General features: G+C 42.5%; 1 protein-coding gene across 2 annotated transcripts in view; it reads right to left on the bottom strand.

The window, feature by feature from the left end:
* Positions 1 to 17,004, bottom strand: part of LOC138957697 (uncharacterized) — a 24,812-nt gene extending 7,808 nt beyond the window's left edge. Inside the window, exons 1-4 of one of the 2 annotated variants that reach the window (XM_070328758.1) lie at positions 16,664 to 17,004; positions 9,834 to 9,903; positions 1,764 to 1,898; positions 614 to 1,246 (exon numbers count right to left, since the gene is read on the bottom strand). In XM_070328758.1, coding sequence (XP_070184859.1) covers positions 614 to 1,246; positions 1,764 to 1,898; positions 9,834 to 9,884 — 819 coding nt within the window. In that variant the 5' untranslated portion in view covers positions 9,885 to 9,903; positions 16,664 to 17,004. Of the gene's footprint in view, positions 1 to 613; positions 1,247 to 1,763; positions 1,899 to 9,833; positions 10,042 to 16,663 lie in introns of those variants that run through there. The other variant, XM_070328759.1, reaches the window with a different exon arrangement.
* Positions 17,005 to 27,500: the final 10,496 nt, after the last annotated feature.

Raw genomic sequence — 27,500 nt, 5'->3', positions numbered from 1 at the left:
GTGAACATTTACGAAACAAGCTACATTTTGGTCATGTCTGCTGATTAATAACACCTACAATTGTAGGAAATGTGGAGGCTTTGTTTCCAAAATATCTTAAACAAAACTCAACTTAAAAAGTTGAAGAGCATGACCCCGCTGTGACCCCAACATTTGACGAAGGTCAATCAAATTGGGGTCAAATCGGAAGATTATCAAATACCAGAAGTCTGAAAATGTTTAAAGGTCTAGCTTCAAAATTATCCCAGATAATCTTAACGTTAATTTTTTTGATCAGACATACGGACGGACACTGCACACAGTGTGTGGACTAAGAGCATAGCGCTATGAACTAGCCCTTACTTTACGTTGGTGAACAAAGCTGTCTGTCAATCTCTCTCTCTCTCTCTCTCTCTCTCTCTCTCTCTCTCTCTCTCTCTCTTTCTTTCTTTCTCTCTTTCTCTCTATATCTCTCTTTCTCTCTATATCTCTCTTTCTCTCTCTTTCTCTCTCTCTCTCTCTCTCTCTCTCTCTCTCTCTCTCTCTCTCTCTCTCTCTCTCTCTCTTTCTACTTCTCTCCTGCGTGCGTCTGTTTTTGCGTGTGTGAGCGAGTGTAGGTCAAGTGTTAACTTACATCGCTCATGTTTCGGAGCACCTCCTCCAGACAGCGTCTCGTTGTGTCGGGCAGGACAATGGCCTGGTGGAGGGCTGGCTGTGTGACCAGGTCACCCAGAACAGAGCGCCTCACAACATTTCTGGCTTGCTTCAGGTACACAGCGGCCTTCTGTAGTTCTTCTTGAACTGCAAGGGGGTCGTCTTCTGTCTGAGGTATGATTGCCGCCATCATTATCCCACGCTCGCGATGTATGACGAGCAGGTCCACAAAGTCCTCCTTCAGGTTCAACGGCTCTGCTTTGACGCTGTTCGTGTTCCTGGCGGCTGCACCAGTATAGATGCTTTGGGTATCAGCACCATATACACCAAATTTAGCTTGGGTCAGAAGTACCATAATTTCTTTTTCCCTCGCGGCTTTGTTCTTTATCTGATTCATGCAGTGGTGGACATTTTTCAGCACTCTGTCTATGCGGACAGTGTCCCTGACCTCTCTACTCTCATCTATGTCTATTTGTTGCTGTGTTTTCAGTACCTGGATTCTCTCACCTTCTCCGTCATATACCATTCTCTCATGCACTGTGTCCATGTGAGCCGGGGGGATTATGTATGATTCGCTCTCAAGGTGAGGGAACCAGGCGTTGAGAAACTCTCTCTGGAATCAAAGACATGATGATGTACTGTCTGCTCACTTCTAGTACCATTCACAACCTACGTCAATTATGAAGACGGTGGAAATACAGACACCAAATAGGGACTTATGTCTGGTTGGTGGTTCACACAATATTTGCCTAGAACACAGCAGATAATTGTTTAAAAAAAAGTTGCTCTATGATGTAAATTCAAAATGAAAAACAAAAACAAGGAAAACAACAACAACAACAACAACAACAACAACAACAACAACAACAACAACAACAACAACAACAACAACAACAACAACAACAACAACAACAACAACAACAACAACAACAACAACAACAACAACAACAACAACAACAACAACAACAACAACAACAACAACAACAACAACAACAACAACAACAACAACAACAACAACAACAACAAAAAGAGTCAAACTAATGATAATGCACCTTATTCATTTTAAACATAACTTCAAGTCTTAGAATATGAGGTTTTGGTCGGTGTGTTTTTTTCTGAGATGAATTTACCTCATGGTCTGACAACCTTAACACTTGGTCCTCTGATTCCTGTGATCTTGCCATCAAGGGCGGGGCGGTAGAGGCAGCCTGGTTCCCCGGTGACCCAGAGGTACTGCACGGCGGAGCGCATTCCACAGCCGGTCCCTGTGTGATGTGCATGATATAACCGTCACTTCTGTCATAGCACTGTTCATATATGTAATGATAATGACATTACTGTCACTTCTGTCATAGCGTTGTTCATATGTGTGGTTTCCATGATATGACCGTCACTTCTGTCATAGCGTTGTTCATAATGTGTGGTTTCCATATTACAGTCACTTCAGTCTGTCATGGCGATGTTCATATGTGTGGTTTGCGTGATATTAAAGTCACTTCTGTCTTTGCGATGTTCATAATTATGAGTGGTGTGCATGATATTACAGTCACTTCTGTCATAGCGCTGTTCATAATTATGAGTGGTTTGCATGATATTATCGTCACTTCTGTCATAGCGATGTTCATGATTATGAGTTGTGTGCATGATATGACCGTCACTTCTGTCATAGCGTTGTTTTAGATAGTGTGACTCACCTTATTGTCATGCAATAGTATGTGAACGTGTTTCCTCACATGGTACTCAGAAAAAAATGTTCAAACATTATTTTATTGTCCTGTGTGTTTGTGGACCAAAACGCCCATGTACACCCATGGTTTTGCACGAAGAGGATTGTGTGTGCTTGGCCGTATGTTCCGTCGGCCATATACTTATACTCTACTCTGTGTCGTGGGATGCATGCTTGGTATTTTCATGTTTCTATAATTCACTGACATGGATTTCAGGATCTTTACCATTTTTACCTGGTTTTGTGCCACAAAATGGGGGAAGGGGGGGTGCAAACAGGTATGCAAATAAAGTGACCCGGGAGATCGAAACATCTCTTCTCTTTATCAAGCAGGTGGCGGGGTCCCAAACACTCAACCATCAACTTGGCTGTTGCGATCGTCATCAATGAGGAATGTTCAGTCTATTTGCATTTATTGACACTGAAACGGACAATGCATGTATACGACCCTTAACAAATTGAAAGATTAGATTGGCCGTGTAGGAGCTGAGGGGGAGGGGAGGGGTGCAGGAGAGACAGAGATAGACAGACAGAGATAGACTCAACTCAACTCAACTCAAATTTTATTGGCTTCAATTTCCATAGAAGAATTTGTCTTGCGCTTGGGAGAAAGTAAGAGTATAACATATAAAAACAGCATTCATATCACATTTCATGTATCACACACAGTAATCACTAGTATAAGCCTACAATTATCACATTTGTACCTGTATCATACATGCAAATAAATAGTATCACATTTCCACGTATCACACACAATATATACATTACATAACATACAGCAAGCTTCCATCTCCCGCGCCCCCCCCCCCTCCCACACATACATGTATATCCTCGCACGCGCGTCGACTCCACACAAATGACATCATCAGTCCATCAACTAAAATGCACAATGACCAGCAGTGGGCACATGATACTTAATACGTGCTCAACTAGACCTGCTAACCAAAATAATAACAGAAACAAAAACAAGGACTGGGCACAACATTTACACGTGTGTGACCTACTTACATCAGGTGCCTGTGATCTATAAATAACAATGATTGCGTTTAAAGTAAAACATGAATAATGCCGATGTTTACTGACAATGAATACATAACAACTAAGATAAGAATGTATGTGCTTTCATAATATGATTATTTATAAAACACAGTGGGGAAATTTGGAAAATAGAGACAGACAGAGATAGACAGACAGAGATAGACAGACAGAGATAGACAGACAGAGATAGACAGACAGAGATAGACAGACAGAGATAGACAGACAGAGATAGACAGACAGAGATAGACAGACAGATAGACAGACAGAGATAGACAGACAGAGATAGACAGACAGATAGACAGACAGAGATAGACAGACAGAGATAGACAGACAGAGATAGACAGACAGATAGACAGACAGAGATAGACAGACAGAGATAGACAGACAGATAGACAGACAGAGATAGACAGACAGAGATAGACAGACAGAGATAGACAGACAGAGATAGACAGACAGAGATAGACAGACAGAGATGGGTTGGTTGGCTGGTTATTGTTTGTTTTTTCTTGTAACACTTTTTGTCAAATCTTGTTAAAAGCCTTAATCTCCTTTAAACATGTAAACCTGTGAAAGTATTCATTCTTATTCATTCTTTCCCATTTTACAAAGTACTTTTGGGGGCTTACTGATTTGTCTATTTAGTGTAAGGGAAGGAACTGTGCTTGTTCTTGACAAATGGAATGTCAGGATTACTTTCCCTTTGATTGTCAGGAAGTCAGGAATCAGTGTTTTAGAACTCTCAGGAATGTTGTGTCTTAGTAAATTTAGAAAGGAATTAGTGACAAAAGATTATTTGAAGTATGTGAATGTCTTCGTTGATCAAAAACCATTTGAATTTTTCATTGAGTTTGTTAATCTGTTTTGAACGCTGGTTCTGTAGTTTTTGATTTTGGTTTGAAGATAAACATTTTTGCATTTTAGAAGTAAACCGAAGATCTCTTTTCATTTAGTAATTTTAGTGAATAAAATTTGGAACACCAAACATACTTTTCTGTTGCATTGTGTGGATCGTGAAAATAGTTAAACGCAAAAGGTTACCTCACCCATACCCTCGGACAAATTCGCTGACACATTTACTATAAGTCTTAGCAGGTTTACAAACAATTGGAGAGAGAGAGAGAGAGAGAGAGAGAGAGAGAGAGAGAGAGAGAGAGAGAGAGAGAGAGAGAGAGAGAGAGAGAGAGAGAGAGAGAGAGAGAGAGAATTGAATTGAATTGAATTGAAATTTATTTTACGAGGGTGACAGAATAAGCAATGCATACATGCTTCTTTTCATCCGGCCCTCGCCCATTGAGGGGTAACAAACAAGAAGAAATAAAAGATAAGTTTAACAATAGTACAAATGACATATTTACCATAATTAACATGTCAAGCAACCAATAAGACATTTTAAGATGCATTAGGATTCTTTAGCAATGCTTGAAAATCCTATATAACAGGGAAATATGTGTTTGTAAAAAAAATTTTTAAAAAAATAAAAAAAATCCTTCATGAATTATATATAATCATGTTTTTCAATATAATCAGAGAGTACAGTTATATTTTGCCAGCTGCCTGATAATAGTTTTTATAAGTTTTGTAAAAGAAACAGCATGTAATATTCCTTGAATGATGTTTCATGAATTCGTAATTTAATTATATTTGGAATGGCGTTCCACATAATTGCTCCAGAATATGATAGACTCGACTTGTATAGGTCAATTCTTGGAGTTGGTGTAATTAATTTGTTACATTTTCTATAATGATTTATTTTGAAATTTGAGGCAATGAGTGTAGGGGCATTCCCTGACATAATTATATGCATCATCACACCTTTGTTATATGCAAATCTATCTCTGATAGGAAGAATTTACAATCGTTTATAATCAGTCATGGAAAGAGATGTATTTTTTAAAATAATTAGTTTAACAGCTCTTCTATGTAAACTGCCCAAGTGTTTCAAAGTATTTGCACTTGCAGAGTCCCACACTGTGGACGCATAGTCAATAGCTGACTGAATATGTGCCTGAAAAAACAGTTTTCTTGTGCGAAGGTCTAGAAAGTGTTTGATTTTTGATAACTGAAATATTTTTTTGGATGTGTTTTTACAAAGTGTATCTACATGTTTTGACCAAGACAGGTTATTGTCAATAGTTATTCCCAAGACTTTATGGCTATCAACTTCGGTAACATCTTGATTTCGTATTAGCAATGTCGGAAATTTAGATGTTAGATTTTGTCTTTTTTGCCTCGTGGTAAGTAGCATGCATTTAGTTTTATTTGGATTCAGTGACATATGGTTTAGTTCTGACCATTCAAGTAATCGTTCAATGTTTTCTTGGAGGATATTTGCTAGTTTATTAAGATCTTGGTGACTAGAATGAATTGTAGTATCATCTGCAAATAGTTCACACATGCATTTTACAAATAGAGGCAGGTCGTTTATATATATAGAAAATAGTAATGGACCAAGAATAGAACCTTGTGGTACTCCAAATCTTACTGTTTGCTTACAAGAGTATGATTGTTTCAGATAAGTACTTTGCTGTCTGTCTGACAGGAAAGATGTTAAAATGTTTATGGAATCTGTTGCAATTCCATAAATCTCAAGCTTTTTGATAAGGAGTTTATGGTCAATTAGGTCAAAAGCTTTAGCAAAGTCAACAAATAGAGCAGCACAGAACTGATTATTGTTAATGTTTGTCAGCCATTGGTCTACTAAACTAATAAGCGCTGTTTGACATGAGTGTTTTTGCCTAAAACCTGATTGATTATCATGGATCAATTTATTGTTCTCAAAGTGAGAAAGGATGTGTTTATTGATATGTTTTTCAAGAGGCTTTGAAAGGATTGATAGAATTGATATTGGTCTATAATTTGAAGGATTTGTAGTATCTCCTGATTTAAAGAGAGGAATCACTTTAGCCTGTTTGAATTGTTTAGGAAAATAGCTTTTGTCAATACAAAGGTTATAGATAAATGTCAATGTATCTGTGATAACTGGAGCTGCCATTTTTATAATTTTTGCATCCAGACCATCTAGAGAGAGAGAGAGAGAGAGAGAGAGAGAGAGAGAGAGAGAGAGAGAGAGAGAGAGAGAGAGAGAGAGAGAGAGAGAGAGAGAGAGAGAGAGAGAGAGAGAGAGAGAGAGAATTGAATTGAATTGAACTTTATTTAACAAGGATTAAGATTTAAGGCTACGCCTTTTCTTACAATCTGTCCTTGGGACGCATAGACACACAATTATATAATTAAAAAAAATAAAAATTAAAAAGTTAAAAAGTTAACCAACAAAAGGAGGTCGGAAAACTTCAGCACGTGATAATAAAGATGACGATGATGATGATGATGATGATGATGACGATGATGATGATGATGATGATGATGACGATGATGATGATGATAATGATGAAGATGAGGCATGAAGAGCATACATATGTGGTTATTCATAAAATCAAATGCATACTATGCAGGTAATTATAAATACAAGCTGGTAGCAATCGAACATGCAGCAATAGTACAACAAAAATATGTTCAGAACATACAATGCACAGCATATCTTTGACGTAATACTAAGTGTGGCAAATCAAAACGCGTTAAACTACTCAGACATAAAGTGTTTTTTAACACATTTTTAAAAACTTTTTAATGACTTTAAGTGCTTAAAGGATGATGGAAGCGAATTCCAAACTGAAGTACCCGAAAAAGCAAGACTGGTCTTATACAGGTCAATTCGTGGAATCGGTGGGATCAAGTTGACCGACCCATATCGGTGGGAGAGAGAGAGAGAGAGAGAGAGAGAGAGAGAGAGAGAGAGAGAGAGAGAGAGAGAGAGAGAGAGAGAGAGAGAGAGAGAGAGAGAGAGAGAGAGAGAGAGAGAGAAGGAGAGAGAGAGAGAGAGAGAGAGAGAGAAAGAGAGAGAGAAAGAGAGAGATAGAGAGAGAGATAAAAAGAGAGAGAGAGAGAGAGAGAGAGAGAGAGAGAGAGAGAGAGAGAGAGAGAGAGAGAGAGAGAGACACTGGTCAATGTCCTCTGTTGTCGTGAGAATGTACGTGATGTATGTCTACACTGTTCAGTGTCCCCTGTTGTCGTGAGAATGTACGTGATGTATGTCTACACTGTTCAGTGTCACCTGTTGTCGTGAGAATGTACGTGCTGTATGTCTACACTGTTCAGTGTCCCCTGTTGTCGTGAGAATGTACGTGATGTATGTCTACACTGTTCAGTGTCCCCTGTTGTCGTGAGAATGTACGTGCTGTATGTCTACACTGTTAAGTGTCCTCTGTTGTCGTGATAATGTACGTGCTGTATGTCTACACTGTTTACTGTCCCCTGTTGTCGTGAGAATGTACGTGCTGTATGTCTACACTGTTCTGTGCCCCCTGTTGTCGTGAGAATGTACGTGCTGTATGTCTACACTGTTCAGTGTCCTCTGTTGTCGTGAGAATGTACGTGCTGTATGTCTACACTGTTCAGTGTCCCCTGTTGTCGTGAGATTGTACGTGCTCTAAGTCAACACTGTTCAGTGCCCCCTGTTGTCGTGAGAATGTACATGCTGTATGTCTACACTGTTCAGTGTCCTCTGTTGTCGTGAGAATGTACGTGCTGTATGTCTACACTGTTCCGTGTCCTCTGTTGTCGTGAGAATGTACGTGCCCTATGTTTACACCGTTCAGTGTCCCCTGTTGTCGTGAGAATGTACGTGCTGTATGTCTACACTGTCCAGTGTCCCCTGTTGTCGTGAGAATGTACGTGATGTATGTCTACACTGTTCAGTGTCCCCTGCTGTCGTGAGAATGTACGTGATGTATGTCTACACTGTTCAGTGTCCCCTGTTGTTGTGAGAATGTACGTGCTGTATGTCTACACTGTTCAGTGTCCCCTGTTGTCGTGAGAATGTACGTGATGTATGTCTACACTGTTCAGTGTCCCCTGTTGTCGTGAGAATGTACGTGATGTATGTCTACACTGTTCAGTGTCCCCTGTTGTCGTGAAAATGTACGTGCTGTATGTCTACACTGTTCAGTGTCCCCTGTTGTCGTGAGAATTTACGTGATGTATGTCTACACTGTTCAGTGTACCCTGTTGTCGTAAGAATGTACGTGCTGTATGTCTACACTGTTCAGTGTCCCCTGTTGTCGTGAGAATGTACGTGATGTATGTCTACACTGTTCAGTGTCCCCTGTTGTCGTGAGAATGTACGTGATGTATGTCTACACTGTTCAGTGTCCCCTGTTGTCGTGAGAATGTACGTGATGTATGTCTACACTGTTCAGTGTCCCCTGTTGTCGTGAGAATGTACGTGCTGTATGTCTACATTGTTCAGTGTACTCACACAGCAAACAGACCGGCCTCATAGTCATTTCTACAACCGAGAGACCACGAAAGAAGAGATCTCTCCAGAAAATCAAAACATATTATGCTGACACAAGCAGTTTCTGTTGTGTTGAACAGAGAGAGCGAAAGAAACGGGTGCCTAGTTGTGGTAAGAACTGGAGCCTTATTGAAATAAGCTGTACAAAATTATGCAATAATGACACTGAAACCGATACAATAAAACTGATCAGTTCGGTCTATGTAAACTACAACACATACGTCCAAATTGCATTGCATTCAGTATCATTTGCATTATTGTGGTGGTCCTCAGGGAGCATAGTTATCGCCCTTTGTTACATTATTGTGTTGGTCCTCAGGGAGCATAGTTATAAGAATAAGAATAAGAATACTTTATTATCTCATAGAGAAATTCAGGCGTGGTACATAACAATAATACAAACAAGACATTGATTTTACATAAAACATATAGCACTATATAACAGGGCAGGTTATCGCCCTTTGTTACATCATTGTGTTGGTCCTCAGGGAGCATAGTTATCGCCTTTTGTTACATTATTATCAACCGCGGCCTGACATTTTTATCAACCGCGGCCTGACATTTTTATCAACCACGGCCTTCGGCCTTAGTCGATAAAGATGAAAAAAAAGACGATATGGTCCCCTGGGACCAACACAAAAGCTGGTCTGCCAACAAGCCACGGACAACACAATGCTATGGGCAACAGAATGTTATGGACAATACAATGCTATAGACAACACAATGTTATGGATAATATAATGACAGTTATGGACAATACAATGTTATGGACAATACAATGTTATGGACAATACAATGTTATGGACAATACAATGCCACCGATAATACAATACTATGGGTAATACAATGCAATGGACAACACATGAATGCAATGGACAATACAAAAAATGGATAATACAATATAACTTGGACAGTGCAATATAGTTTTCACAGTGCAATATAATTTTCACAATTCAATATAATTTGGACAGTACAATACAATGCTATGCACAGCAAATCAGTATGCAAAAGACACCACGACCGACAAAACAAAACAATGGGAAACATTATGGACAATACAAGACGGCGACAGCGGCCTACCTGTCGTGATGTCTTCGGAATGGCTCCGCTACCTCCCTGCTGGCTCGCCATTGTTCTCGCCCTGTCTCACCTGAAACATCCACACCACATTACAACGAGCAGGGCTCCCCATTGTTCTCGCCCTGTCTCACCTGAAACATCCACACCACATTACAACGAGCAGGGCTCCCCATTGTTCTCGCCCTGTCTCACCTGAAACATCCACACCACAATACAACGAGCAGGGCTCGCCATTGTTCTCGCCCTTTCTCACCTGAAACATCCACACCACATTACAACGAGCAGGGCTCCCCATTGTTCTCGCCCTGTCTCACCTGAAACATCCACACCACATTACAACGAGCAGGACTCCCCATTGTTCTCGCCCTGTCTCACCTGAAACATCCACACCACATTACAACGAGCAGGGCTCCCCATTGTTCTCGCCCTGTCTCACCTGAAACATCCACACCACATTACAACGAGCAGGGCTCCCCATTGTTCTCGCCCTGTCTCACCTGAAACATCCACACCACGTGACAACGAGCAGGGCTCCCCATTGTTCTCGCCCTGTCTCACCTGAAACATCCACACCACATTACAACGAGCAGGGCTCCCCATTGTTCTCGCCCTGTCTCACCTGAAACATCCACACCACATTACAACGAGCAGGGCTCCCCATTGTTCTCGCCCTGTCTCACCTGAAACATCCACACCACATTACAACGAGCAGGGCTCCCCATTGTTCTCGCCCTGTCTCACCTGAAACATCCACACCACATTACAACGAGCAGGGCTCCCCATTGTTCTCGCCCTGTCTCACCTGAAACATCCACACCACATTACAACGAGCAGGGCTCCCCATTGTTCTCGCCCTGTCTCACCTGAAACATCCACACCACATTACAACGAGCAGGGCTCCCCATTGTTCTCGCCCTGTCTCACTTGAAACATCCACACCACATTACAACGAGCAGGGCTCCCCATTGTTCTCGCCCTGTCTCACCTGAAACATCCACACCACATTACAACGAGCAGGGCTCCCCATTGTTCTCGCCCTGTCTCACTTGAAACATCCACACCACATTACAACGAGCAGGGCTCCCCATTGTTCTCGCCCTGTCTCACCTGAAACATCCACACCACATTACAACGAGCAGGGCTCCCCATTGTTCTCGCCCTGTCTCACCTGAAACATCCACACCACATTACAACGAGCAGGGCTCCCCATTGTTCTCGCCCTGTCTCACCTGAAACATCCACACCACATTACAACGAGCAGGGCTCCCCATTGTTCTCGCCCTGTCTCACTTGAAACATCCACAACACATTACAACGAGCAGGGCTCCCCATTGTTCTCGCCCTGTCTCACCTGAAACATCCACACCACATTACAACGAGCAGGGCTCCCCATTGTTCTCGCCCTGTCTCACCTGAAACATCCACACCACATTACAACGAGCAGGGCTCGCCATTGTTCTCGCCCTGTCTCACCTGAAACATCCACACCACATTACAACGAGCAGGACTCCCCATTGTTCTCGCCCTGTCTCACCTGAAACATCCACACCACATTACAACGAGCAGGGCTCCCCATTGTTCTCGCCCTGTCTCACCTGAAACATCCACACCACGTGACAACGAGCAGGGCTCCCCATTGTTCTCGCCCTGTCTCACCTGAAACATCCACACCACATTACAACGAGCAGGGCTCCCCATTGTTCTCGCCCTGTCTCACCTGAAACATCCACACCACGTGACAACGAGCAGGGCTCCCCATTGTTCTCGCCCTGTCTCACCTGAAACATCCACACCACATTACAACGAGCAGGGCTCCCCATTGTTCCCGCCCTGTCTCACCTGAAACATCCACACCACGTTACAACGAGCAGGGCTCCCCATTGTTCTCGCCCTGTCTCACCTGAAACATCCACACCACATTACAACGAGCAGGGCTCCCCATTGTACCCGCCCTGTCTCACCTGAAACATCCACACCACATTACAACGAGCAGGGCTCCCCATTGTTCTCGCCCTGTCTCACCTGAAACATCCACACCACATTACAACGAGCAGGGCTCCCCATTGTTCTCGCCCTGTCTCACCTGAAACATCCACACCACATTACAACGAGCAGGGCTCCCCACAGTGCGCGTCCCTGCGTCCTATACGCACTAGAAGCCGAAATCACGTACTGGAAAGTCATGGAGGGGGTCCCGGGACGCACTCGACCTATAAAGAGCGGGTCCCGGGACGCACTCGACCTATAAAGAGCGGGTCCCGGGACGCACTCGACCTATAAAGAGCGGGTCCCGGGACGCACTCGACCTATAAAGAGCGGGTCCCGGGACGCACTCGACCTATAAAGAGCGGGTCCCGGGACGCACTCGACCTATAAAGAGCGGGTCCCGGGACGCACTAAATTTCCGTTCTCGTGCGTCCCGTATACTCTTTTCAAACTGTAGTCGTCAGCTAAGTCAAAATGCAAGCACAAATTATGCCAATTTCACGCGGGAACAAAGTGTGCGTGCGTGTTGCCGGTCACCACTGGCTATGAGGACAGGACAGGTTACATCTCTAAACCCATTGTCTGTCTTGTCGGTCACCACTGGCTATGAGGACAGGGCAGGTTACATCTCTACAGCCATTGTCTGTCTTGTCGGTCACCACTGGCTATGAGGACAGGTCAGGTTACATCTCTACAGCCATTGTCTGTCTTGTCGGTCACCACTGGCTATGATGACTGGTTACATCTCTACAGCCCTTGTCTGTCTTGTCGGTCACCACTGGCTATGAGGACAGGTCAGGTTATATCTCTATACCCCTTGTCTGTCTTGTCGGTCACCACTGGCTATGAGGGCAGGTCAGGTTATATCTCTATACCCCTTGTCTGTCTTGTCGGTCACCACTGGCTATGAGGACAGGTGAGGTTACATCTCTACAGCCCTTGTCTGTCTTGTCGGTCACTACTGTCTATGAGGACAGGTGAGGTTACATCTCTACAGCCCTTGTCTGTCTTGTCGGTCACCACTGGCTATGAGGACTGGTTACATCTCTACAGCCCTTGTCTGTCTTGTCGGTCACCACTGGCTATGAGGACAGGTCAGGTTACATCTCTACAGCCCTTGTCTGTCTTGTCGGTCACCACTGGCTATGAGGACAGGTCAGGTTACATCTCTACAGTCATTGTCTGTCTTGTCGGTCACCACTGGCTATGAGGACAGGTCAGGTTACATCTCTAAACCCATTGTCTGTCTTGTCGGTCACCACTGGCTATGAGGACAGGTCAGGTTACATCTCTACAGTCATTGTCTGTCTTGTCGGACAGACAGACAGAAAACGAGAAATAAAGGACGATATATATTCATATATGAGAAAAAAACACATATCATACAGGGTGACCTCCCAAAATTGACCCCCACAAAAATGCTTATAACTTCTAAATCTTGACACAACTACTTCATTTTAAGTGTACATTAACTTCAGCTTATTCATGTCCTGTGAAAGAAAGTGGCAAGGGGTATGCGGACAGTAGCGGGCAGCGTCTCTTCGTCGATGCAAAACTTTTTGGAAGAACATTTTTTTACTCAGATATAAAGGAGACGTTTTAGGCGTGTACAGCGGTCGGGAACCATCAGTTGCAACTGTCTCAGTGTCTTGAAACTTACTTTCTCGCAAAGGTATACTGCTGAAAGGTATTTTTCAGAAAGGCACTTTATTAATCAGCCGTTGCGATGATAACCTGAGAAGGTTCCTGCAATGTATCGATCCTGATCCTGATCTTGAAAGGTAGAGCGATGTTCGAACATTAGCGTCTGATCTCGCGCAGCGCATTTGCCGTGTTCATCGTGATACTTCACTTCCACCCCGCTCGCGTGGAGTTATCGTTCGTCAATCGTTCGTCAATCGTTCATGGCCCACGATTTGATCTGCGATCGTCGGCTCCCGATCGGATCGCGGGAATAAATCTTACGATTGAATCGCCCGTGTGACGCCAACTTAAAGGAATTCGTCCTTTCCCTTTTTCCTTGGCTTTCTGCTGGGGAGCCAGTCTGAGCAAATGTATACTTTCACTGTTTTCTGCTGCGGAGCCAGTCCGAGCAAATGTATAGTTTCACTGTTTTCTGCTGCGGAGCCAGTCTGAGCAAATGTATAGTTTCACTGTTTTCTGCTGCGGAGCCAGTCTGGGCAAATGTATAGTTTCACTGTTTTCTGCTGCGGAGCCAGTCTGGGCAAATGTATAGTTTCACTGTTTTCTGCTGCGGAGCCAGTCTGGGCAAATGTATAGTTTCACTGTTTTCTGCTGCGGAGCCAGTCTGGGCAAATGTAGAGTTTCACTGTTTTCTGCTGCGGAGCCAGTCTGGGCAAATGTATAGTTTCACTGTTTTCTGCTGGAAATATGCTTTCACGGTTTAATTGTCTCCATTACATTTTTTTAAAACTATATCAATAGCACGAAAAGAGAAAGTAACAAGTCGGTCAATGTCCACCGTTGCGATGAGAACCAAAGAAGATTCCTGCAATGTATCGATCCCGATCCTGATCCTGAAAGGTAGAGCGATGTTCGAACATTAGCGTCTGATCTCGCGCAGCGCGTTTGCCGTGTTCACCGTGATACGTCACTTCCGCCCCTCCGATGAAAACAAAATGTAACATCTAAAGTCGAGAAAAACAACAAGAAAATATCTGTACACTTATACCATATTATAAACGTTGAAGTCGGGAAATTCGAAAAGTTTCTGCTCATATTATGCATAAATTATAATGTCCTCGAGCGCAGAGCCGGCAGGCGCAAAAGAAAGAGTGTGAAATATGAGACCGCGTTTATCTTTCAGGGTGCCATGGTCCGGACTGCACCGCGGCGAGCACCATGCCGGATCTAATTACAAGCAGACTCTCTCGCAGTGTGGAACGATATCATATGTCCATTACAAAACAAATAATTATCACCAATAATCCATTCACGTAAAAATAAAGTTTGCCCCTTATACAACACTTTGCAATTATCCCACAAACAAAAATCGTCTATTTTTACATCTTCTCCAACCCCTGTTTTAAACCTATACTTATGTTCTAACCAACACCAGACAATTATACATTATTGTACACATAAACCTATACTTATGTTCTAACCAACACCAGACAATTATACATTATTGTACACATAAACCTATACTTATGTTCTAACCAACACCAGACAATTATACATTATTGTACACACACATAAAGTAATTCGGGCAAGAGATGTACAAGTTATTAGAATTTTTGGGTGGCATTTTGGGGGGTTACCCTGTATAACATACAAATTGTGTGATTATTAAACAAATCACTGTCAGAAACTCGGGTAGGCCCAATGCAACCAATATATAAAGTGCATGTATATCACACTAGACTGCCCCGTGCAACCACTATATAAAGTGCATGTATATCACACTAGACTGCCCCTTGCAACCAATATATAAAGTGCATGAATATCACACTAGACTGCCCCATGCAACCAATATATAAAGTGCATGTATATCACACTAGACTGCCCCATGCAACCAATATATAAAGTGCATGTATATCACACTAGACTGCCCCATGCAACCAATATATAAAGTGCATGTATATCACACTAGACTGCCCCATGCAACCACTATACAAAGTGCATGTATATCACACTAGACTGCCCCATGCAACCACTATATAAAGTGCTTGTATATCACACTAGACTGACCCATGCAACCACTATACAAAGTGCATGTATATCACACTAGACTGCCCCATGCAACCACTATACAAAGTGCATGTATATCACACTAGACTGCCCCATGCAGCCACTATATAAAGTGCATGTATATCACACTAGACTGCCCCATGCAACCACTATATAAAGTGCATGAATATCACACTAGACTGCCCCATGCAACCACTATATAAAGTGCATGTATATCACACTAGACTGCCCCTTGCAACCAATATATAAAGTGCATGTATATCACACTAGACTGCCCCTTGCAACCACTATATAAAGTGCATGTATATCACACTAGACTGCCCCTTGCAACCAATATATAAAGTGCATGTAGATCATACTAGACTGCCCAATACAACCAATATATAAAGTGCATGTATATCACACTAGACAGCCCCATGCAACCAATATATAAAGTGCATGTATATCACACTAGACTGCCCCATACAACCAATATATAAAGTGCATGAACATAACACAAGACTTCCCCATGCAACCAATATATAAAGTGCATGTAGATCAAAACAGACTTCCAATGCATATATATATAAAGTGCATGTATATCACACTAGTCTGCCCCATGCAACCTATATATACAGTGTATGATATATCACACTAGACTGCCCTATGCAACCAATATATAAAGTGCATGTATATATCACACTAGACTGCCCTATGCAACCAATATATAAAGTGCATGTATATCACACTAGACTGCCCCATGCAACCAATATATAAAGTGTATGTATATCACACTAGACTGCCCCATGCAACCAATATATACAGTGTATGTATATCACACTAGACTGCCCCATGCAACCAATATATAAAGTGCATGTATATCACACTAGACTGCTCCATGCAACCAACTTACAATGAAATATTTCAGTTTTGAAAACAAAACTATATGCAGTAGTAGGGATATATGTGAAGCTGCTAAGTATCGGTTAAGCATATTCACACAATCATATTTTAAAAGAGAGAGACAGAGACAGACAGACAGACAGACAGACAGACAGAGAAAGACAGAGACAGACACTTAGACACAGAGACAGAGGGACACACACCGAGACGGAGAGACAGAGACAAAGAAACAGAGACAGAGATCAGCTTACCTCTTTCAGTCACGATGACAACTGCACCAGGCTCCCTGTAACGCTGCTCGGGCTGTTTTCTTTCACAACGTGCGCTCCTCGTATGACTGCGGTTCACGTGTTGCGTTAGGTGTCGGTCCCTTCAATTCTGTGCAACACCAAAAGAGCTCTGCAGTCTGTTGTTCCTCAAATCAGATGCTGCCTATTCTCACCGCTGATGTGTGTGTTGCTCAAAGGCGAGCTACGCTTTTCTTTATACTTGTGAGTTTCCCCGCTGGAGAACTAGAGTCCGAATAATTTCCAGCCTGAATCAGAAAAAGCTGCGCGCCGGCTATCATCCGTTCAATACTGACCGAAACTGTCACACATTGCATGTCCTTATATACGGTATGTCTATATTTATATATACGGTATCTCGAGCAGCATCCTTGTCAGTGTCCTGCTGTACCGGATGTTGCTCGTCATCGGTTTTCCCTCACAGAGCTCACGGTCACATTCTGGTTGGCTGCGTGTGTCAGGGAGAGGGAGTGAGAGAGGGGGGAGAGAGAAGAAGAGAGCGCGCGAGAGATAGAGAGAGATGGAGAGAGAGGGCGAAAGAGAGAGAAGGGGAGGAGAGGGCGAGAGAAAAAGAGAGCGAGAGAAAGAGAGAGAGAGAGAGAGAGAGAGAGAGAGAGAGAGAGAGAGAGAGAGAGAGAGAGAGAGAGAGAGAGAGAGAGAGAGAGAGAGAGAGAGAGAGAGTTATTTGTAAAGCCTCCGGCCCGTAACAAGACTGCATGACAAAATACAAGTAAAAAAAGTTTGAAAGAAGCATGAAAAGCAACATTTTGGTCCTACATCTTGCAACTGTGCATTTTTCAAAGTGCCAAATCATTGCTACTTGTCTTACTTCTTTGACATTTGAAGAAGATATAAGTAATTGGCACATTCTAAACATGGATGGGTACTGATAATACTTTGAGGCTATCAATTCAAGGTTGATCCCATTATATCCGGGACAAACAAGTTAAAAATGAACTGCCGTTTCAAGTGTATCATCTGAACAGAAAGGGCTAGCTGTCTACGTTCATTACTTACTTTGGATTTATATTGTAAATAACGGTTATGAAAAGAAATGATAGCTTCCAAGAAAACTGTCTCAAATCGGCAGAAGAGCTATACAGTTCAGGTTGGGGGTTGTAATTATGTGACACACCAGGAATACCTTAAAATAACAACGTTTTAGTTCTGAGTTCCTCAAATGTAAAACGGCTGTGTTTTGAGTGGGTATCCCTGACTGTAATTCTCACTGGGACGTTCTTTGAGCGAGTCATAATGTACGTCCTACCTTTCGACCCTGAGTATTTCATGCACTGTTCCTAGAGATACAGATCTGCTATTGAGCCGAGAGCTACAGAGTTCATTTTTGGAGTTGAATTATAGATGACAATACACACGATGAAGGTCTTAGAATTAGTGTTTGAGCGTTCTATTTTTTCAAATCTGAATGCGGTGTGTGGTAGTCATTGCAGACCTTGATATTCTTTGCCTGCGTGAGCTAGACTGTACATTTGACTTCCTTAATCGAACGGTCTTTATCTACTTTGACCATTATTGGTATCTATGGAAACTAAATGAATAGTGATGACGACCGGAAGTCCTGACACCTGACAGGAGTGCTAGGCGATGCAAACCGCTCGCTGATTGAAATTCATTTAATTATTTAGCACAACTGTTTTGATCAAATCATTCAAGGTGTTTCTAAATTACAGTACGGCGAATGTCCCTTGAACTGTTTAAGGTCCAAATCGTCAGAAAACTCTCCAAAATGGCGGCTTAGACAATATATATTTAAGGGTGACATACCAAATCTGAAGCGTGCAAACATTCTCCTCAAATAAACATTTCTTATATACCAGGATTGCTTAAATGACGAATACAGATTATAATACACCTGGGGTTCCAGGGAACTATGCCAATCTTGTCTAAAGCAATTGACGCGCTGACCACCTTCATCTCCTTATGTGTATCTACCGTTCTCTCCTCATGTCTCACCCAGTCACATTATTCTGACACCGGACCAACCAGTCCTAGCACTAACCCCATAATGCCAGACGCCAGGCGGAGCAGCCACTAGATTGCCAATTTTAAAGTCTTAGGTATGACCCGGCCGGGGTTCGAACCCACGACCTCCCGATCACGGGTCGGACGCCTTACCAATAGGCCAACCGTGCCGGTTACTACTGTTTATCGTTGTATTATTGCATCATGTTTGATTTAATAAAACATTGTTTAAACCAATCGATGCCTCTTTGGCGAAATTCTCTTACAAACGTGGAAATACCATCAACACCTTGTGCTTCCCACACTTCAACAAAACCGTATTTGTAAAAATCAGTGTGGACATAACAAGCCCATGTCGTGTACTTTTGCCTTTTCAATGACAATAACATATTCCTGAGGTACATGTTGACAACCATTCAAAACTTCATACACTTTACATGCGATAGAAACACAGAGAGAGGGAGAGAGAAAGAGAGAGTGAGAGAGAAAGAGAAAGAGAGAGAGACAATGACAATGACAATGACAATTCTTTATTTAACGAGGGTAGTAGATTAAGCAGTGGTCTGCTTTTTTACATCCAGCCCTCGCCCTAAAGAGGGACTAACTACAACAAGAAGAGCAAACGCTCGATCGAGTCACTTTCGCAGTTCTGAATATTATATGAGGCATCAGATGGACAGGAAGAAATTGCTATTCACAACACAATGAGTCACGTTCACATAAAATTTGAGCCCGGTCACTTTTATAGTTTCCGAGAAAAGCCCAACGTTAAGTTGTGTGTTGCCGAACAGAAAAGGCTAGTTATCTCCCTTGTTTTTCTGATAACGTTCGTAAAAGGCTACAGATGTAAATACTTTGATGTAAAGAATAATCCTACAAAGTTTCAATCACATCCGATGAACTTTGTCAAAGATATAAAATGTCTAATTTTTCCTTTGACGCTGACCTGTGACCTTGAAAAAGGTCAAAGGTCAACGAAACCATCGTTAAAGTGTAGAGGTCATTGGAGGTCACGACTAAACAAAATATGAGCCCGATCGCTTTGATAGTTTCCGAGAAAAGATATAAAATGTCTAATTTTTCCTTTGACGCTGACCTGTGACCTTGAAAAAGGTCAAAGATCAACGAAACCATCGTTAAAGTGTAGAGGTCATTGGAGGTCACGACTAAACAAAATATGAGCCCGATCGCTTTGATAGTTTCCGAGAAAAGTCCAACGTTAAGGTGGTGTTTACGGACGGCCGGCCGGACGGCCGGCCGGCCGGACGGCCGGCCGGACAGACTAACACTGACTGATTACATAGAGTCACTTTTTCTCAAGTGACTACAAAAATGAAATAAAAATACAAGATAAAAAATAAAAAATAGAAAACTAAAATTCTACATTTTAACAGATAACTAAAATGAAAACACATTATACATATGTACACAAAATGCATTGCATTGAGGTAAATTGCGAGTTGATTGATATGAATTAAGTGGTATAGTGCAGCTTGCACTTTCTCAACATCATGCTCTAATCCATACATTACATTTTAAAGAAAATCAATCAACAAGCAAGACATTGCTAAGATCATCACACATCCAAATACATGTAGTGGTTGGTTTGTTAGTCCCTTCATTCGAAAAGGGTTTGTGTACATTATACCAATAAAGAGGAGAGGGGCATGTTTAATACAAAAATTGAATACCATTTAAGACAAATATCCTTTACTTTGACTTCATTACATAGACAAATCTATAAGCGGGGGTCTATAAGAACGGGAGAGCAACACATTGTGGTCAGTCCTTACCAGCGCGGCGCAGCGGGCATATGCCAACTATTTCTATATTGGTATTGGTATAATGTACACAAACCCTTTTCGAATGAAGGGACTAACAAACCAACCACTACATGTATTTGGATGTGTGATGATCTTAGCAATGTCTTGCTTGTTGAGAGAGAGAGAGAGAGAGAGAGAGAGAGAGAGAGAGAGAGAGAGAGAGAGAGAGAGAGAGAGAGAGAGAGAGAGAGAAGGAGAGAGAAAAGAGAGAGAGAGAGAGAAAGAGAGAGAGAGAGAAAGATAGAGAGAGAGAGAGAGGAGAGAGAAAAGAGAGAGAGAGAGAGAAAGAGAGAGAGAGAGAAAAAGGGAGGTAGAGATAGAGTGGGGAAGAGAGAGGGGAGGTAGAAAGAGAGGGAGAGAGAGAGACAGGAAGAAAAAGAGACAGAGAGAGAGAGAGATGAAGAAAGAGAGACAAAGAGACAGATGAAGGGAGAGAGGAACAGAGAGAGAGAGAGGGGAAGGCAAAGAGATGAAGAAAGAGATATAGAGAAAATGAGAGTGGGAGAGAGATGAAGAAAGAGATATAGAGAAAATGAGAGTGGGAGAGAGAGGAAGAAAGAGAGAGAGAGGGAGGGAGGGATCAAACTCGTTAACTGTATTAACCAATGAAAGCGGCGTTAGGTCCATAAGGTTATGTCTTACAGCTAGTCCGTGCTACAAAACACATAGTGAACAGAGATACAGAGAGACAGAGACAGAGAGAGAGAGGGAGAGACAGACAGACAGACAGACAGACAGACAGACAGACAGACAGCCATATAGATGATGAGAGACACAGACAGAGAGACGGGATTTGTCAGTTAAAAGCTCTTTCGCTTGACAATCTGCGACATTGTACAATACTCTGCGACATTGGTCCCGGATAGCCATATCGACTGTTAGGACTTTAAACAGAACAAGTCGCGTAAGGCGAAAATACAATATTTAGTCAAGTAGCTGCCATTTTTCAGCAAGACCGTATACTCGTAGCATCGTCAGTCCACCGCTCATGGCAAAGGCAGTGAAATTGACAAGAAGAGCGGGGTAGTAGTTGCGCTAAGAAGGATAGCACGCTTTTCTGTACCTCTCTTTGTTTTAACTTTCTGAGCGTGTTTTTAATCCAAACATATCATATCTATATGTTTTTGGAATCAGGAACCGACAAGGAATAAGATGAAAGTGTTTTTAAATTGATTTGGACAATTTAATTTTGATAATAATTTTTATATATTTAATTTTCAGAGCTTGTTTTTAATCCGAATATAACATATTTATATGTTTTTGGAATCAGCAAATGATGGAGAATAAGATAAACGTAAATTTGGATCGTTTTATTTAATTTTTAATTTTTTTTACAATTTTCCGATTTTTAATGACCAAAGTCATTAATTAATTTTTAAGCCACCAAGCTGAAATGCAATACCGAACCCCGGGCTTCGTCGAAGAATACTTGACCAAAATTTCAACCAATTTGGTTGAAAAATGAGGGCGTGACAGTGCCGCCTCAACTTTCACGAAAAGCCGGATATGACGTCATCAAAGACATTTATCAAAAAAATGAAAAAAACGTTCGGGGATTTCATACCCAGAAACTCTCATGTCAAATTTCATAAAGATCGGTCCAGTAGTTTAGTCTGAATCGCTCTACACACACACACGCACACACACACACACGCACACACGCACGCACACACGCACATACACCACGACCCTCGTTTCGATTCCCCCTCGATGTTAAAATATTTAGTCAAAACTTGACTAAATATAAAAAATGAATACCCACCACTGCGACATTTGACACACTTCTCGTCGCAGCCCACGGAAAACCCCAACGTTTCACTGAACAAAGGTGAGTTTCGGTTTAATTGTCTCTCAGTCCTTGCCGGAACTAACACTCGAGCTGAATGGCGTCCCACAATGCCTTCTGCTACAGTGTCATTTCCGGTCACTTCCTGTGAGCTGTGAATAGACCCGTTGAAGGACACAGCCATCATCAGATGACTCGAGAGTGCTGACCTCCTTAGAGTTGTGTAATGCAACAAAACACCCGGTGCGTCCCACTAGCACTACGTGTCATTTGTGCTACGTATCTTTTGCGCTATTTTCTGTAGTGCTATCGACACAAACTGCCGAAAATAATCATAGTGCTATCGGCACGTAGTGCTATTGACACAATTCACACGTGTCATTATCTCTACGTCTCAATAGCACTACGTTTCGATATCGCTATTTTGTGAACAACCAATGTACTGTAGCGCTACGTGTCAATAGCGCTACGTGTCGATAGCGCGACGTGACAATAGCACTACTACTAAACTGCAGACACTTCCCTTTGCCGTGTGTGCGTATGTATATATATATATATATTAACAGCTATTGTGTTTTCAGCGGAGCAATAGGGTCCGATATTTAGACGAGACAAGAATAATGCCGACGAGTCGAAGACGAGTCTCTCTCTGTCTCTGTCTCTCTTAGCTCTCTCTCTCTCTCTCTCTCTCTCTCTCTCTCTCTCTCTCTCTCTCTCTCTCTCTCTCTATCTCCTCCTCCTCCCCCCCCTTCCCTCCGCTATCTACATGGTTCATGGTGTTTCTGGTGCAGTTACTTTTTTTCCTTTTTTTTAACGAGGATTTATATCGCGCACGTATCTCACCACACAAGGCGACTCAAGGCGCATTGTGAGATGGAATTTTTTTTACACAATATATCACGCATTCACATCATGTACTTTGGGGAATCCCGTCGTTCAACAAAAGCACACAAGAAACAAGCGGAACAATTATGACGACAGAGACCATTGTGTGTCAACCTTCAGCTCAAGTGTTTTTTCCGGTCCATGTCAAATCACGTGAAACTCTGGCTTCTGAAAAATTTGTGACCCTCCACCACGAAATGAGTCGCATGTCACCTCGCGCGGGTCTGCGCTAGGCTTAATATAAGTCCGGGGAGTGTCTGGTAACAATGTGAGGGTCACCTTAGTCACAGGCTTATAACTCAAACAGTTTTCGCTCATTTCTAAAACGTTTTCACCACTAGATAGAGCATAAAAAAACTCTTTAGGAAAATGTACAAATATGAAAATCATGCAAAGGTGACATGCGACTCATTCCGTGGTGGAGGGTCACATATTATGAAATGTGTATAGACAACAATTATTAAGGGTCCATATTGAATCTATTTTCTTTTGACTATTTTTTAAATATTTAATCATTACTTAACAGACAGAGGCAAAGCTACATTTTAAACACAAATGCTTGATTGTTTAACTACCACACACAAAAAACACCATCGATATATATATGTATCGTATTTCAATTTAATTCCTCCCTTTCTCTCTGTCTCTCTGAATGTCTGTCTATCTCGGGGTTTTTTCCAGCCCTCTCTTTTCTCCGTATAAGTTATTCTCCCTCTCTGTCTCCAACTCTCTTTTTTTTTATTTTTTTTTATGGACATTTGCTATAGCGCATAATCATGTATATGCTCTATGCGCTTTTACAATATTAATGCCGTGTGAGATGGAATTCTTTACACAATATATCACGCATTCACATCGACCAGCAAACCTCAAGCCTATTAGGGCGAGCATTCACCTTTCACGGCCTTTATTCCAAGTCACACGGGTATTTGATAGACATTTTTATCTATGCCTATACAATTTTGCCAGGAAAGACCCTTTTGTCAATCGTGGGATCTTTAACGTGCACACCCCAATGTAGTGTACACGAAGGGACCTCGGTTTTTCGTCTCATCCGAAAGACTAGCACTTGAACCCACCACCTAGGTTAGGAAAGGGGGGAGAAAATTGCGGCCTGACCCAGGCCTGAACACACAACCTCTCGCTTCCGAGCGCAAGTGCGTTACCACTCGGCCACCCATTCTATCTTCCTCTGTCTTGCTCTCTTCCTTTCTCTCTCTCTATCTTCCTCTGCCTTGCTCTCTTCCTTTCTCTCTCTCTATCTTCCTCTGTCTTGCTCTCTTCCTTTCTCTCTCTCTATCTTCCTCTGTCTTGCTCTCTTTCTCTCTCTCTCTATCTTCCTCTGTCTCGCTCTCTTTCTCTCTCTCTCTATCTTCCTCTGTCTCGCTCTCTTTCTCTCTCTCTCTCTATCTTCCTCTGTCTTGCTCTCTTCCTTTCTCTCTCTCTCTATCTTCCTCTGTCTTGCTCTCTTCCTTTCTCTCTCTCTATCTTCCTCTGTCTTGCTCTCTTCCTTTCTCTCTCTCTATCTTGCTCTGTCTTGCTCTCTTTCTTTCTCTGTCTCTATTTTCCTCTGTCTTGCTCTCTTCCTTTCTCTCTCTCTCTCTCTTCCTCTGTCTTGCTCTCTTCCTTTCTCTCTCTCTATCTTCCTCTGTCTTGCTCTCTTCCTTTCTCTCTCTCTATCTTCCTCTGTCTTGCTCTCTTCCTCTCTCTCTATCTCTATCTTCCTCTGTCTTGCTCTCTTCCTTTCTCTCTCTCTATCTTCCTCTGTCTTGCTCTCTTCCTTTCTCTCTCTCTATCTTCCTCTGTCTTGCTCTCTTCCTCTCTCTCTCTCTATCTTCCTCTGTCTTGCTCTCTTCCTTTCTCTCTCTCTATCTTCCTCTGTCTTGCTCTCTTCCTTTCTCTCTCTCTCTATCTTCCTCTGTCTTGCTCTCTTCCTTTCTCTCTCTCTATCTTCCTCTGTCTTGCTCTCTTCCTTTCTCTCTCTCTTCCTCTGTCTTGCTCTCTTTCTTTCTCTCTCTCTATCTTCCTCTGTCTTGCTCTCTTCCTTTCTCTCTCTCTTCCTCTGTCTTGCTCTCTTTCTTTCTCTCTCTCTATCTTCCTCTGTCTTGCTCTCTTCCTTTCTCTCTCTCTTCCTCTGTCTTGCTCTCTTCCTTTCTCTCTCTCTATCTTCCTCTGTCTTGCTCTCTTCCTTTCTCTCTATCTTCCTCTGTCTTGCTCTCTTCCTTTCTCTCTCTCTCTATCTTCCTCTGTCTTGCTCTCTTCCTTTCTCTCTCTCTATCTTCCTCTGTCTTGCTCTCTTCCTTTCTCTCTCTCTCTATCTTCCTCTGTCTTGCTCTCTTCCTTTCTCTCTCTCTATCTTGCTCTGTCTTGCTCTCTTTCTTTCTCTGTCTCTATTTTCCTCTGTCTTGCTCTCTTCCTTTCTCTCTCTCTCTATCTTCCTCTGTCTTGCTCTCTTTCTTTCTCTGTCTCTATTTTCCTCTGTCTTGCTCTCTTCCTTTCTCTCTCTCTATCTTCCTCTGTCTTGCTCTCTTCCTTTCTCTCTCTCTCTCTATCTTCCTCTGTCTTGCTCTCTTCCTTTCTCTCTCTCTATCTTCCTCTGTCTTGCTCTCTTTCTTTCTCTCTCTCTCTCTCTCTCTATCTTCCTCTGTCTTGCTCTCTTCCTTTCTCTCTCTCTATCTTCCTCTGTCTTGCTCTCTTCCTTTCTCTCTCTCTATCTTCCTCTGTCTTGCTCTCTTCCTTTCTCTCTCTCTATCTTCCTCTGTCTTGCTCTCTTTCTTTCTCTCTCTCTATCTTCCTCTGTCTTGCTCTCTTCCTTTCTCTCTCTCTATCTTCCTCTGTCTTGCTCTCTGTCTCTGTCTGTCTATCTTCCTCTGTCTTGCTCTCTTCCTTTCTCTCTCTCTATCTTCCTCTGTCTTGCTCTCTTCCTTTCTCTCTCTATCTTCCTCTGTCTTGCTCTCTTCCTTTCTCTCTCTCTATCTTCCTCTGTCTTGCTCTCTTCCTTTCTCTCTATCTTCCTCTGTCTTGCTCTCTTCCTCTCTCTCTCTATCTTCCTCTGTCTTGCTCTCTTCCTTTCTCTCTCTCTATCTTCCTCTGTCTTACTCTCTTCCTTTCTCTCTCTCTATCTTCCTCTGTCTTGCTCTCTCCCTTTCTCTCTCTCTATCTTCCTCTGTCTTGCTCTCTTCCTCTCTCTCTCTCTCTCTCTCTCTCTCTATCTTCCTCTGTCTTGCTCTCTCCCTTTCTCTCTCTCTCTATCTTCCTCTGTCTTGCTCTCTTCCTCTGTCTTACCCTCTTCCTTTCTCTCTCTCTCTATCTTCCTCTGTCTTGCTCTCTTCCTTTCTCTCTCTCTATCTTCCTCTGTCTTGCTCTCTTCCTTTCTCTCTCTCTCTATCTTCCTCTGTCTTGCTCTCTTCCTTTCTCTCTCTCTCTATCTTCCTCTGTCTTGCTCTCTTCCTTTCTCTCTCTCTATCTTCCTCTGTCTTGCTCTCTTCCTCTCTCTCTCTCTCTATCTTCCTCTGTCTTGCTCTCTTCCTTTCTCTCTCTCCATCTTCCTCTGTCTTGCTCTCTTCCTTTCTCTCTCTCTTCCTCTGTCTTGCTCTCTTTCTTTCTCTCTCTCTATCTTCCTCTGTCTTGCTCTCTTCCTTTCTCTCTCTCTTCCTCTGTCTTGCTCTCTTTCTTTCTCTCTCTCTATCTTCCTCTGTCTTGCTCTCTTCCTTTCTCTCTCTCTTCCTCTGTCTTGCTCTCTTCCTTTCTCTCTCTCTATCTTCCTCTGTCTTGCTCTCTTCCTTTCTCTCTATCTTCCTCTGTCTTGCTCTCTCCCTTTCTCTCTCTCTCTATCTTCCTCTGTCTTACTCTCTTCCTTTCTCTCTCTCTCTATCTTCCTCTGTCTTGCTCTCTTCCTTTCTCTCTCTCTATCTTCCTCTGTCTTGCTCTCTTTCTTTCTCTCTCTCTATCTTCCTCTGTCTTGCTCTCTTCCTTTCTCTCTCTCTCTATCTTGCTCTGTCTTGCTCTCTTTCTTTCTCTGTCTCTATTTTCCTCTGTCTTGCTCTCTTCCTTTCTCTCTCTCTATCTTCCTCTGTCTTGCTCTCTTCCTTTCTCTCTCTCTCTCTATCTTCCTCTGTCTTGCTCTCTTCCTTTCTCTCTCTCTATCTTCCTCTGTCTTGCTCTCTCTCTCTCTCTCTCTCTCTCTCTCTCTCTCTATCTTCCTCTGTCTTGCTCTCTACCTTTCTCTCTCTCTATCTTCCTCTGTCTTGCTCTCTTCCTTTCTCTCTCTCTATCTTCCTCTGTCTTGCTCTCTTCCTTTCTCTCTCTCTATCTTCCTCTGTCT

This window comes from Littorina saxatilis, unplaced genomic scaffold (genome assembly GCF_037325665.1).
Source record: "Littorina saxatilis isolate snail1 unplaced genomic scaffold, US_GU_Lsax_2.0 scaffold_405, whole genome shotgun sequence".
Lineage (NCBI taxonomy): Eukaryota > Metazoa > Mollusca > Gastropoda > Littorinimorpha > Littorinidae > Littorina > Littorina saxatilis.
The sequence above is the reverse complement of the archived record's forward strand: the minus strand, read 5'-3'. Positions and strand labels throughout refer to the sequence as shown.